This window comes from Schistocerca gregaria, chromosome 2 (assembly GCF_023897955.1).
Source record: "Schistocerca gregaria isolate iqSchGreg1 chromosome 2, iqSchGreg1.2, whole genome shotgun sequence".
NCBI classification, from domain to species: Eukaryota; Metazoa; Arthropoda; class Insecta; order Orthoptera; family Acrididae; genus Schistocerca; species Schistocerca gregaria.
The window spans coordinates 545,737,268-545,752,694 of record NC_064921.1 but is presented as its reverse complement, the minus strand read 5'-3'; the positions used below and the strand labels follow the sequence as shown (position 1 = coordinate 545,752,694).

The 15,427-nt window shown below is 38.7% G+C and overlaps 1 protein-coding gene across 1 annotated transcript in view; it reads left to right on the top strand.

The window, feature by feature from the left end:
- LOC126331792 (alkyldihydroxyacetonephosphate synthase) overlaps nucleotides 1-14,706 on the top strand; it is a 245,753-nt gene extending 231,047 nt beyond the window's left edge. The window contains exon 12 of the mRNA XM_049996521.1: nucleotides 10,199-14,706. Coding sequence (XP_049852478.1) covers nucleotides 10,199-10,527 — 329 coding nt within the window. The 3' untranslated portion in view covers nucleotides 10,528-14,706. The remainder of the gene's footprint in view (nucleotides 1-10,198) is intronic.
- The last annotated feature ends 721 nt before the right edge of the window (nucleotides 14,707-15,427 follow it).

The following is a 15,427-nucleotide window of genomic DNA, read 5'->3' as shown; positions in this document are numbered from 1 at the left end:
CATTATTTTAGCATGTCTTTTTGCATTCTTTAATGCTTTGCCATCGGCCTATTGATGTGAAATTCTGAACTTGGCAGTGACTGTCCTTCACGTAATGATACAGCTGCCATTTTCTCCTCCGTTAATAACTGTGTTTGTGTCTGCTTCATTTAATGAAATGAACTGTCAAAGAAAATGATGGAGGTTTGTAGAAACGTGTTATACTTGTTATTCAAGCTGCTTTGTACTTAAACTTCATACCAAACGTGCCCTTCTAGATTACTTTAAATATAATGCATTGCAAATTTTCCCATACCCCAAAATTTCTTGCCTATCACCTTATGATATGGCTGCAACAATGCCTTTCAGTGTTACTATTTTTACAAGGGGATTTCAAAAAAGTAAGTTACTCATTATTACGGCATGCCAAGTAGCTTTTGTTGAATGCTGCAATAAACATTAAAGTGACACGGATACTTGATGCTATTTTTCAAAATAACAATGGTCAGAACCAGTTGCACGATTCCTCGAAGATAGAAGTCTACTACTTGCCCACAGGACCATATGGCAAGTGCTGTGAGGACATCCTCATCTCTGCAGGGTACACAACTGCCACGATTGAGCTCCACCATTGCATGGATATTGTTGGCTGTGATTGATGTTGTTGTCCTTCCTTTCTGATCAGCGTCACTCATGCCTGTATGACCTGGTCAGATTGGTGGCACCATTTCACTGTGGCTCGACTCAACATTGCATTTGGTCTATATCCTGTACTTCCAGACTTTCACAGTGAATTTGTGTGCAACTTAGATATTTTGCCCACAAGACTCATACTGTCCCACATACTTCAACTTTGAAGTATTTTTCCAGTCACTACACTATTTCACCCACATACCGTGTTGCACCTGTTGTTCATACTGTAGCAGAACCATGTCTGCAGGAAACCCAAAACATGTATTTTCTTCAGAAAATGCACCTCTTTTCTTGTGGCAATGGTCTTGATATTGGACAACATCAGTAACTTACTGTCTGAGGTGCCTACAAACACTACGAGCTTACAGGCCATTACTAGTATTTCTCACAATGCACTCTTTCAATTACAAAACAATCTCTGAAGAAATTATCTATAACTGTGCTACTGTTTTCATGTGTGAGTCAAAAAGTGAAGAAAACTTGGCACATCTTATGACAAAGTTCCTGATTCTGACCTAAAAGAACCTTTGTGCCTTACTTTATTCATGTATTTATCCACAAAATCGTGTTCATGATCAGGGTTACAAGCTATAGCAATACATAGCTGAAGGAGCGTAAACCTTTGTTACATACATTCCTAAATAATATGTGTGCCTTAAAGGACAGAATATACATTTACATTACAGTAGTTTCTCAGCAGCAATCGCTGTTTTAAAGCACAATGCCAACAAGAGAATTATTATTATTATTTAACCACATACAGGTTTAATTCATTTTTGACAAAATTGAAGATACAGGTGATATAAGGTAGTCTCCACGAATTCTGCAACAGAATAAAAACAGTGCTAGAGCATTGTGTTGGTAACATTCTTTCTGAAAGATTTATTAGTATTTTGAACTGAGCAAGGTAATTTTTTGTGGAATATGCTGCCCTTGTGTGTCACACTGCCACGGCATTTACTGAGTCTTTGTATTGTCAGATGAATCTTATCATCACCACAGGTTTGATGATCATGCACACCATTATTTCCAGAATGAGATTTTCACTCTGCAGCGGAGCGTGTGCTGATATGAAACTTCCTGGCAGATTAAAACTGCAAGCCGGACCGAGACTCGAACTCGGGACCATTGCCTTTCGCGGGCAAGTGCTCTACCATCTGAGCTACCCAAGCACGACTCACGCCCTGTACTCACAGCTACTGGTGGAAGTAAAGCTGTGAGGACGGGGCAAGAATCTCAGTCCAGCACACAGTTGTAATCTGCCCGGAAGTTTCACGCCATTATTTGTTTAAAAGAGGTGGAGATTCTTATTTATAATTGAGTCTCTTCAATGTAAATGTGTGGATCAGGTAAGACTCCCAGTTCTTTAAAGATTGGCTTAGTAGGTGTATGTGGTGGTACTAGAACCATAATCTTGGCAATTCAGTTTTGCGTAACAAATATTTGCTTACGTGTTATTTCCCAGAAAGGAATGCCATAAGAGAGTTAACTAGAGCCAAGTACACAGTTCACAGGCATAGCAGAGGCTATTCAGGTTACACAATAGTTTATCTGTATGGACACAGCTAGCAATTCCAGAGAAATATTTATTGAGTGTATCACAAATATATTTGGTGTCTGTTGTTTGTTGGCCATTATATTGAAGAGATTCAGATATTTCCTGTTTTACGTCAGTTTGTGAATTGTTATCAGAATCATTTATGTAGACTTTATATTCTTGTTGATTTGCTTTAAATAGTAATTTATGGAGGACCTTCTTGTACAGTTTGAAATAACTGGGGAAATTTAAATTATCTGCTTTTATACTTTGTTCATACAGTGACCTCTTGGTCCTACTTGACATTCTTATACACTTGTGATCCAGCTATTATCAGTTTTCCTGGCTAGATGTTGTACTTTGATTTGTTTTACTGGGAAGGCTGTATTGTAATGAAGACCCAATACATTAAGGAATAGTGTTTTTTTATCTGCATTACCTTCCTTGTAAATAATATCTCAGGATTTCAATTTAAGTAGATTTTTTAAACATGTCAATATTGTTATTGTTTTTGATCTGCCTTCTGTGGATGAAAGTAGGTGATGACTTATCTTCTGTTTGCCCTAAACTAAGCTGTAACAAGATACACTGATGGTCAGACAGTACATTAGATAGTTCAGGGCTTTAATAAATGGGAGATTTACTGGGTCCCACAATATTGCATCTATGTAGTTGCTTGAATTGCATGTTATTCTAGTCGAGTCCTTTACTATGTTCTGGACATTAAAAGTTGTTAGAAGGTTAATGACACCACTCACTGTACATGAAGTATTACCAAAATTTGTTAAGATCACCACATATGATCTCCTTAAGGATTAAATGCAGGGAGCCAAAGGCTATTTACAATTTGTACAGCAACCAGATGACAGTTATAAGAGTAGAGGGCTATGAAAGGAAAGCAGTTGTTGGGAAGGGAGTGACACATGGTTGTAGCTTATTCCCAATGTTAATCAATTTGTATATTGAGCAAGCAGTAAAGGAAACAAAAGAAAAATTCAGATTAGGAATTAAAGTCCATGGAGAAGAAATAAAAACTTTGAGGTTTTCTGATGACATTGTAATTCTGTCAGAGGCAGCAAAGGACCTGGAAGAGCAGTTGAACGGAATGGACAGTGTCTTGAAAGGAGGATATAAGATGAACATCAACAAAAGCAAATTGAGGATAATGGAATGTAGCTGAATTAAATCTGAGGGAATTAGATTAGGAAATGAGACACTTAAAGTAGTAAAGGAGTTTTGCTATTTGGGGAGCAAAATAACTGATGATGGTCAAAGTGGAGAGGATATAAAATGTAGGCTGGCAATGGCAAAAAAAGTGTTTCTAAAGAAGAGAAATTTGTTAACCGAGTATAGATTTAAGTGTCAGGAAGTCGTTTCTGAAAGTATTTGTATGGAGTGTAGCCATGTATGGAAGTGAAACATGGACGATAAATAGTTTAGACATTAAGAGAATAGAAGCTTTCGAAATGTGGTGCTACAGAAGAATGCTGAAGATTAGATGGGTAGATCACATAACTAATGAGGAGGTATTGAATAAAATTGGAGAGAAGAGAAATTTGTGGCACAACTTGACTAGAAGAAGGAATCGGTTGGTAGGGCATATTCTGAGGCATCAAGGAATCACCAGTTTAGTATTGGAGGGCAGCATGGAGGGTAAAAATTGCCGAGGGAGACCAACAGATGAATACACTACGCAGATTCAGAAGTATGTAGGCTGCAGTAGGTACTGGGAGCTGAAGTAGCTTGCACGGGATAGAGTAGCAAGGAGAGCTGCATCAAACCAGTCTCAGGACTGAAGACCACAGCAACAATATGATCCCCTTGCCTTTGGACTTGGAGAATGGTTACTAAAGCCTGTTGTTATGTTAGGCTGCTTGATTTCTACAGCACAATGCTCAGAATGTTTCTCGATATTTAGGTGGTAAATTTTGTGGATGTTCTGAATAATGTGCTATCTGTAACAAGTATTGCTATGTAAATGATGTTTTGAGATGTAAATGGTGTTAAAGAAAAAATCTATTTGCAGTTTATCTATTTCATCCCTTAATTGCTCTCCTGTTTTTATGAGACAAGCTCACTAATCCTTGTGGTCTGAATTCCCCATTCACTGAACTACAAGAGGCATTCAGTAAGTAATGCAACACTTTTTATTATGAAAGAATGTTAGCTTTACTCAGGATTCTATACACTATATTGTTCCCCACTCTTGTGTATTTCAACATAATATCCACTCATTTTATGCTAGTATTCCTGCAGAGTACATCCTTCATTGGGCCAAACAGGTGGAAGATAGAAGGTGTGAGATTGGGCTATAAGTGGATAGGAAGGACTGTCGAGGAAGCTATGTGAGCTCCTCCCTGGTGCACAACTTGTGTGAGGCGTTTCATTGCCATGGAGAATGAGAAATTCATTTGCATTTTTGTGGCAACGAACACAGTGAAGTTGTTTCTTCAGTTCTGCAAGGCTAGCACAGTACACTTCAAAATTGATTGTTGTACTGTGAGGGAGATCATCATCAGAATAACCCCTTCAGGGTATCAGAAGACTGTTACCATGACTTTACAGGTTGAGCATGTGGCTTTGAACTTTTTCTTTGGAAGATAGATGCTGTGGTGTCACTCCATGGGTTTCTGTTTTGTTTCCGGTTCAAAGCGATTAACCCATATTTTAACACCTGTGATGATGTTCAATAAAAAATTATTACAATCAGCCTCATAATGTGCAAGCAATTCCACACAGAGTGTCCTTTGTTGCTCTTTATGGTCCTCTGTTAGGTGACAAGGAAACCAGCAGGCCCACACATAATATCCCAACTGGTTGATGAATGTGTCAGCACCACTATCAGAAACATCCAGTGGAGCAGCGATTTGTGATCTGACAATTCACCTTGAATGAGTGTGTCCACAGGTCCCAATATTGCAGGAGCCACAGCTGTGCGTGGTTGGTCAGCACATGGGAGAAAGATTTGTGCGACCTTGTTGCGATGATGACAGACGCCTCACCCAATGACTCGCCATGCTTTTGTTCACCGGCAGGTATCTGTACACTTTCTGCACACACCTATGAATACCTGTCATGCTCTTGTTTTCTGCCAGAAGAAACCCAGTCACAGCTCTCCACTTTTTTAGTTAAGGATGGGGCCCTCCACGCCCACACCAACGTGGTGACCAAACCAAAAGTTCTACTGTCACCTCCGTAAACATGTTAGTTTTTTTAATCAGGCGTCACAGGATGCGGGCTGTGATGTTGTCCATGCGTCTGGGTAAGATTACTCATTAACATGGTCCATCAGGAGATAGAAGTGGTCGAAAACGATTGAAGGGTAGCGGTTGTAAGGGCAGTGGAAAAAAAGTGCCAAGGCAAGAGCCAAGGGAAAAAAAAAAAACCTCTGCGACAGTAGGACGGGTAGTAAGGGCATTAGCGGCTTGCTATCTGCGACAGTGCATGCAAGGTGTGGTTGTTTTAGTTCGAGGTATCATGCATCGTTACCTTTGTCGTTGTTGGAGCTTGTTGCGGCACTTGCTGCGGTTGCTGTGTCCCTGCAACAGTTAAAGGTCGTTGTAGATTAGTGGGCGATCGGTCATAGATCGGCTCACACACGGTGTAGGGGGTGTGTGTGGCTGGTTTGCGTGCTGTGTACAGTATGGTTTCCCTGCGGTTGCCTGATTTTCGCCTGGTTGCGCATCTGGGTTCCCAGTAATAACTGTGTTGCAGGGGCTCGCCAGTACTGTCGTGTTAGCGTTCTATGGACCATAGATGTTTAGTTCCTAGCCAGTAATTTCTTTGGTCTGTTATGCTTCCGTCTATGGTTGTGGTTGTAGTTACCCAGAGAAAGAAGAAACGGGTTGCGCAAGTGTCTCGTGTTATTGAACAGTCGTGTGGAGAGTTTTTGGAATACCTGCAAGACGGTATCTAGCTGCTATTCCCGGTGAAGGTCCGCGATGCGTGTGTAGTGTGGAGCGTTGCTTATGATTTTGAGTACTTTGTTCTGTATGAGCTGCAGACGGCGCAGGTGAGTTGGCACAGCGTATCCCCAGACAGGGGCTGCGTACGTCATCAGGGGTCTAATAAGTGTCATGTACAGGGACCTAGACACCCTCCTGTTCAGTGTGCTACACCTGTTAAGCATAGGGTAGAGTTGTTTGAGCCTCGCGTTAGCTTTGTTGGTCACGTGTTGGATGTGGTCCCCCCCCCCAGAGTAGTTTCCTGTCCAGCCAGACACCGAGGTATTTGACCTTCTCGCGGAAACGTATTGGGCATGTGTGTAGTGTTATTGGGTTGCAGTGCTGGTGTTTGCGCAGTTGCTTAGGTCTTCTAGTGAACAGAGCGGCCTCACACTTGTCGACGTTTACTCTAACACGCCATTTCACCAGCCAAGGTTCCGCCGTTCTGAGTGCAGTCTGTAGTCGTGAGTTAATGTTAGACGGCTTCCAATCTTGCGCGAGGATGGCAGTGTCATCCGCGTAGATTGCTACCGTCGTGTTGTGTGTAGCTGGGAGGTTGTTAATGTAGAGGTTAAACAGTAAGGCCCCTAGGATACTTCCTTGCGGTACTCCTGCGTGTATACCATGTCGTGTTGATTGTTTGCCCTCCACGTCGGTGTTGAAACTCCTGTCCGTGAGATATGAGTGTATGAGCCCATCGGGGAACCCTGCGTCACTAAGTTTGCGTATTAGGCCGTTGTGCCATAGACGATCGAACCACTTGGAACACACCTCCATTACAGACATTTTGAATGCTATGATAGTGCTACCACTTAGCAGAACTTCATGAAATTCTAGGGGCAGAAGTGGGATTTTTCATGGCATCCCACAAAAAATTCAGCATTTTTTCAACTGAAATTAGCTAAAAAGAAAAGTGTTGCATTACTTATTTAATACCCCTTTTAATATCCATTATTAAAGAAATATTCTTGAAGAAGGAATAAATCTTGACTGCCTGTATGACGAGTCTGCAATCCCTACCAAATCCTTACACAGTACCCCAAAATAAGATGACATCATCTTACTAATCCCTACATTTGGGTTAAAAATGCTGTTGATGTGGTACCCCATACCTACTGCCTCCTGCCACTGTGGGCTTACACGTTTTGCAGAATGCTGCTGCTCTTAATGTTTTTGTTTAACTCATGCTTTCTAACAATGTTGGAAGTCTGCTGCCTCTTCCCTGCTTCTAGAACTTCAAGGGTTTCCTCCCTACTGTATTGTGACAGCTAGCCAAACTTTGTCAACATTCAAAATAAAATGACTGGCATTCTATCTTTGCCTAATGGTCTTTCTGTTAACTCCCAGCTGACACTTCTCCACTGTAGCTTGCCTGGCTTCAATCTGGCTTTCTGTACATGTACCTGAGTGGCACAGATTCTCCCTTCCTGTTCTTCTATCAGTTTGCTCTTTCATTATGTCCTGCAAATCCAGGAGACGGCTTCACTGGGCTCCATGCTACATTGCCCTCAGTGAAACCACTTACTACAAAGCTCATTCTGTGAGAAGTCATATAAAAGAACCAAATCCTTCCATAGATCAAGCTGTAATTGTTTGAAGTGATGAACACTCTTGAAATTGTGTCATTTAGTAAAAAGAGGAGAGAGGTGATATGTGACAGATATTTTGAAGCATACAGAATGCAATGTGTGTGTGTGTGTGTGTGTGTGTGTGTGTGTGTGTGTGAATAATAAAGGTGATTAGGATTATGATTTTTATATCATAAGAGGAAGACCCAAAGTTCAAAGATGATAATCTAAACATAGATCTGGATTATGTTGTGCAACAGACTTTTTGATAGTTGATACTGGTTTTCAATTGCAAACTTTTTGTGTAAGACCTTGATTTCTTAGTCTCAATGGCAGTGCATGTTGCAAGGAAACTTAACAACATAGTCCTTGCTATATTAGACAAATTTGAAGAGTTTATCCTTCACTGGATGAATGGATTGTTACCTGAATCAACAGTTACTTCAGAGGCATTTTACAAGACCAAAAATCTGTATAAGTGATCTAAATTTAAGAGTCAGTGCTTGGGCAGACAAACACTGCATTCATTAACTAAATGTTTTGTGGATTTAATTTTATCTAGCCTTTAGTTTCTATTTGTCACACATGGGTTAGTTTATAGTGTAAATGGATAGATAAAAAAATATACTAACCAGCTGTGACAGGGAACACATACACAATAGGGTTTAACTTTCACAAGCTTTTGGTGTCAGTGGCTTCTCCTCCTGGCAAAGAATTGAAGGGGAAGGAAGAGGGAGGAAGGAAAAGGCCTTGAAGGGGTTTAGGGAAAGGGGTACAGTTCAAAAAATACAGCCAGAACCCTGGGTTAGGGGAGACTTACCAGATGGGATAAGGAGAAAAAGACTAATTGTTGGAGTTTTATGGTATCTTAACACAGAGGCAGCATATATTATTTCTATTACTTATGAGCAACAGCATAAAAATGGAAAGTTTTGTTAATGACATCTAAGATGCCTCAATTTGTCTTTTGACTAAACCATGACCAGCATTCACAGTTGCACACACAATTCACTCTGGCCATTGAACAAATGTTGAGACAAACATTAAATAACCTTACTAAGAATCATCACTTCATTTTCAGTCCCTAAAGAATGTAGTACTTTTTATGTCTCTCTGCCTGACTCAATTGTGGGGTAAGGTGCTTCTTCTGTAATAGGAGGGTTAAGTTTTCAATATTTTGATAGCCTGCACCTCTTTCATGATTCACTGCTGTGTTCACTGCTGTGTAAAACTACTCTTTTTCTTCCCACACAAAACCAGTGGCTAATGAATTTGAGTTTTTCTCCATAATGAAATCAATGAACCTGTGGTCAGGGTAGCAAGTTTTTATGAGTATCTAGTATGGATACAAGCATTCTGTTTCGGCAGTCCACTTATTTCTGTCTTCTCCTGTGATGGGAAGCGGATCTAAATGAAAAATGAAGTCTAATAGAATACATACTCTATAGAAAAATTAAATTATTGTGATTAAATGTGGAGAAAAGGGGACACACAGGAAAGATAACGAACTATTTGTAGGTTAATTTAGTCAAGCAAATAATTTCCTCAAAGAAATGTAAGCAATTATTTAGGCCCTCTGGTCACAAAAATTAAACAACTATGGAACAATGCAATACCATTCATTTCGGTGGTGGTATTCTGATGTCATGAAAAATTTGAATAAATAAGGTTCATTTTCATTATTTGCACAGTCTTAGTAATACTTGAAATGTGTGCTTTTTGGCAGTATTGACATGCATGTTAAGGAAAATAAAATATGATTCCCCGTGAGTGTGTGTGAAAATTGAGTATGTTTCACAAAATAGGTTGTTGGCTTAGAGAAGAAAGAATAATTATTTGGAGTTTGGAAAGAGTAAGGAAGACTGGAAGGTGAGGGAATAGCTGATTGATCAGGCACTAGGTTAAAGAAGACTTGAAGTTTTATTAGGAAGAGGGGCATCCAAGATGAGAGGTAGTTCAAGTACATTAGTAAACGGTGAGTCAGCTTCAGCTTAGAGTTGATGTAACCTGAGAAAGTGAAAGATAAAGATGGCTTAGTCAAAGAAAAAAATGCAGTTCAGAAAAAGAACAAAATGGAAGATTCAGTCACAGAGGAAAGGTGCGGCGCGTGCGCGCCCCCCCCCCCCCCCCCCCCCCCCACACACACACACGGGGGGGAGAGAGAGAGAGAGAGCATATCATTGTTCTAATGGGACCAGCAATTGGTTCTTTGGAATAAAATAATACTTTTTTTAAAGAATACAAAATGATAGGAGAGTGTATTAGCAAAAGGGAGGCTTACTGAAATTTGTTCTTTTCATTGCTTCTAACATAAAGCTAGGGTCCTTATTTGAGGTGTCTTCAATCTCATGGAAGCCACTGTGTCAATGTTTCCATTGTATGAACAGTGGCAAAGTGCTCCTTTTTCGATTATTTTGTATTCCATCCAGGATTTTCCATTGTTGTATTAACAAATTTTTTTTTTACTTGTGTTCCAGATCATGGAATTAAAAAGTTCCTGATATCGTGCCGTGTTACCCAGACATATGATGCAGGCTGCTGTGTGTATTTTTACTTCGGTTTCAGCAGCAAAGGACTTGCAGATCCTCTTGCAACATATGAGTTACTCGAAGAGCATGCAAGAGATGAAATCCTGGCTTCTGGGGGCAGTATATCACATCACCATGGTGTTGGCAAACTACGTGCTAAATGGTTTCCTCATCAGGTGTCAGAGACTGGTGTTGAACTGTACCAAGCAACCAAAAAAGAACTTGACCCTAAGAATATATTTGCAAATGGTAATTTAACTTTCCGCAGCAAACTTTGAAGCACAAAATATGCTGAGATTTGTCAGTATCTGATGATGTGAAGTTGTGGTCTTGCTATGTTTACTGATAAGACTAGTCAATGTAATGTTATTGAAATGGTAAAAGACAGTGAGTTTGTGTTATGCAAAGTTTTACAGAGAGACTGTGTGTGTGTGTGTGTGTGTGTGTGTGTGTGTGTGTGTGTGTGTGTGTGTGTGTGTGTGTGTGTCATTAGATAATGTGTATACTGCTGAACGTGAATCACTTGCTGCTTTTGTATTATTAATCATTTGTTTAGCTATTTTAAAGGGACATTTTTGGCAATTGCAGTGGCCAGAGTTAAAATACTGGCAAGTACTGTGCTTTTTTTCTTAAAAGGTCACACCTTTTGCAATACATGAAGAATAGTTAATTAACTAATACATTCAAGTTTGAACAGAATTCACTTCGTACCTGATGGATAAAAGGAATTCGTGTAACATGTATCCAATACAGAATTCCACCTGTATTTTAAAAGCAGCCTCCCAAATTTAACTTAGCTGAAAAACATAATACATGCCAATGATACTGTTTGACATGAGTGTTTTTGGAACTGAACTTATAATGCAGTTGTACTTTCTGAAACTGGAAAACTGCCTAAAGAACTCTTTTTGCTTTGGTTGTAATTATAATTTCCAGCAAACACAAAAGCAATTTCTTGTTTGGAAGTAGTGCAGCAACTCATAGAGGTCCAGTGTGGGCTGCAATTATCTTTTGGCACTGAAACTTGGTAGACATTCTAATGCATTAATGTGGAAGTGATTTGCACTGGAGAAAACTTAGTTCCAAATGGCAACCAGTTGCTAGCATCGTGCTGTGAATGCAAGAAAGACACATACAGTTGGACTAGAAATGGGATGTGGTCAGAAAAGGTCAAACAAGTGAGAAAGGCAAAATGTTGATTTTATTATTAACTGCCACTTAAACAATTTGTTCAATGTGAGCTCTGGAGATGTCGATGAGATGCCTGGAGACGTCGATGAGATGCTGTACAGCAGCAGATTTGCACCTAGTGGCCAAAATTGGAACTAATTTTTTTCCAGCATAAATTGGTTCTGCACTAACACATTAGCATATCTATCAAGTTTCTCTGCCATACAGTAATCACAGCCCACACTGGACATCCAGTAATGGCATTTTAATAATAACCACCAGATGGTTGTTGAAATTAATTAACTTGTGTTCCAGATTAGTGATAGTGATGAAAGGGGGTGGAATGAGAGGTAGGTGGGCGTAGAAATTGCATTATCATCGCAATTATTTATTTATTTTTTATTTTGCAGACGCTAACCCGCTCAGTACTACATATTTATGTGAGGCAGTTCCTTTCACAATCTTCTGTCCCCATCTTACACACAAAGAAAATGTAACAGCATTTATGAGGTGTTTTTCAAGGTTTAAAATGTTTAATTTTTCATGTTTGAGGCAGGAGGGTGTGTAGAAGAGTAATATGAAATAGAGAATTACAACCAAAGCAGTGCAAATGGCTATTAGATAGTGGGAAATTATGGTCCCATCTTCTAAGGGGTTCTGAAGAAAAAAGAAACGTTCTTATCATGAAAGGCAATTTTTCCCTCAAAGTAAAGCTGCCAGCCTCCAAAAGATTAATTTGGAACATCACGTAGCTTTACCACTCGAAGGTCTCTTTGATGTGGTGTAATTACCTTTTCTTGTAATGACAACTAGCTTACCCATCCACTAATGCAGGCAGTTCCAATCCTCAGGTGATAAAAGATTCTTTTTAATAGATCAGCCACTCCCCATCATTCATGTCACGGTGTAAACAAATAGCACACGAAAAGAATTAGTCCTTATTTGAAATGAAGAGTTAGCAGAACCACACCATATGCAGAAAGGTGGTTGAGTGGCAGCACGTTGCCACTCAACAATCTTCCTGCATATGGCAAAGGAAATAAGGACTAACACTTTTAGCATGCTATTTGTTTACAACATGACATGAATGATCTGGAGTGGCACTTAGGCATTCACCTATTGCCCTTGTTGTGTGCATGTGCAAACTGTTTGGTCACCCCTTGCCCATGTGCACACAGAATATGATACATGTGCTATGGCCTGGCTGCAAGACTACCTCTGCATCTATTGTTTGCTCACATGGGTCCAGCAGCGGCTCAGGTAGGTGTGTATGCTGGAGCAGCCTACACTAAAGGATCAGTTAGTGTTTAATACATAAGCTGACTTCCAGTGCAGTTAGCTTACACATATCACTTGTAGGAAGTATTGCCAGAATTGATGCTCATCTTTACAAAAAAGACATTGTGGATGGAATGGAAACATGAATCCGTGAATGTTTAGTCAGAGGTTCACCTGCTCAGACACCAAACCATATTACATGCTCTTCATTGTAAAATCTTCTGATTACTGATATGCAATTTTCCCCTTACTATAATCTTCTTGTAAAATGACTAGGACAGTTGCATATGCGATAACTGTGCTCTCTCTACATATGTTAATAGAATTTAGATTATCCTGAATTAGGAGCATAGAGGATTGGCATTGTGATGATTTGCGTTATTCCTCATTGTGCATCATCATTACAGGATAACCAACAAGTTAAGTACAGCTGGTGAATGTACTTTTGCATATTGTGCGATATGTTGAAGGGGAAAACAGTTCAATTCAAAAGAACTGGTTGATTGCCCTAAGATATGATGCACAGTCAATACCATGTTTTCTCATTTGGGAAGAGTGGGGTTCAAAATCATCTCTGGTCATCCTGATATAGTTTTGTGCCCTTTCTGTAAATCATGTCAGTCAAATGCCAAAAAAAAATGTTGGCTGATATTCTACCTCATCCTTCTCCAATTTAGTGTGTTTGCACACAGCTTTTAGAGTGTTTCTAATTTATGTTGCCATTATTTGTTTAAAATCGGAGCTTGTCTTCAGATGGTGGCATACATTTCTTGTACATAATTTATTAAGTGTCTTTGATGTGGCCTTAAACTGGTCATGACCAAAAAATGCATAGATTTTTAATAATTTGTAAGTGATCATTATGTTTAGTTTCTTTTCCCTCTCACCTCCTATTCTCTCATAATCATCTCTCTGGACAGTCATAGAGGCTTACAGCTGCCACAAATAAAATGTTGCAATTTAGTTTTCTGCCCTATTTACAAAGTGGCAGGATAAACTGAATATTCATTGTGAGTGAATGTGTTGAGTGTGTGAATTGTAGAAGAAATGTATGTGAACAGAATACCAACTTTTTCACATTTATTCTTAAATTTATGTGTCTGGTTTTTTTGGTTTAGTTTAAGAATGGGGAAAAGGAGTAGTACATCCTCAGAGTAAATGATTATCAGTGCACTACTTTCTTTTCAATAGTTGAAGAAATGAGTATCTGACTCTACTGTGTTCATTTTGCCACATTATTTCGTTGATGAAATGGATACCTACCCTTTAATTTGTCAGAAGATTGTGCATATTTGTGAATAAATCTTGTACTTGCCAGTTCCACATCTTAACACACAGTCTGTTTGGCAAAACTAAATAATAATAATAATAAAAAAAAGAGGAAGACATCTGTCACAGGTTACTTGCCACATACATTGCGGCTTTTTCTTTAAAGAAATGTCATCTGGAGTAAGCTATTGTCATTAGTTTTATTGAAATGACATTTTATGAATGTGACAGAGTTCTGATTTTACAGCCTTAACATAGATTTATATCTACTGCAATGATATTGTAATTCTGAAACCATATTTTAAAAATATTATTATTGTAGAAATCCTTCAAGATTTACTATTGAAATTATCTTTGTGTGTGAATTAAACATTATTATTGATTATTTGCATCACAATATTTGTCTTATAATGTATAGTTATAAAAAATTATTAGGTTTAAAACTTAAGTGTATGCCTTGACACATGCTCTGTTTGCCTCAGTATATTTCAGTTATATGTTTAACTGTGATATAAACTCTGCCGAATGTAGTACAATTTCTAAAAACTAATTTTCTTTACACTTAGTTTGCACTAAGTCTGCTTTAAGGTGTTCACTGCACCTGATTTGAAATTTATTTTACTGATAGGAATGCATAATTGTATGGATGCTTGAATGCTAGACTGCAATTTTTTTTTGTTGTAAAACCAGTCAATTTTTGTAAAATCACTTCTTGCCAGAAATAAAATAGTAAAAATGTATAGTGTTCAATTGAAGCAGGTAGTCATATGATCTTCCACACATCCTACAAGTAGTAGTGTCAAAGATGTGGGACAAATCAAAGTATACATTAACAAAAGACAAGAAAAACCTAGAAAATCTGTATGCTACATTAAGAATAAACTATACTGCTAAATGGGTTTCATACTTACGTCAGCTAAAATCAATCAGTTAAGCAGTAAGAAAGCTGATATTTGAAGAAAAATAAGGGCTGGTACTTCCTCAGTTATATTAACATTTACTTGATGGCACTCATATTTTCAAAGAAAATTATATACATCTGCAACAAGGACATGTACCTTTAAAATGAATGCTGTCCTCGCCATGTAACAAAGACAAATTTCAGTCCCTGACTGTAGATAATAGGATAATTTCTACAAGTGACAAATGAGCTGTGTTTTTGATTTGGGTTGGTAGGAATTTCCAATTTCTTGCTTCTTGTTAGATGGAATTTTGTTGAAAACCTTGGCACCAAAGTACGTAACTCCTCGGTGAACTGTAGGCCAGGAAGATATTCAACCAGTGATCTAATAAAATATATCTTTAGGGTCATTCCATGTCAATTCAACCAATTTGAGAAAATGTTCCAGTTGAAGTCTCAGATTTGGCTGAAATTTAGCATACTAATGTTACCAAATGTGGAACACACATGTACAAAATTTTAAGTTCCCCTGCCAATTAGTTCCAGAATTATAGCTTGTG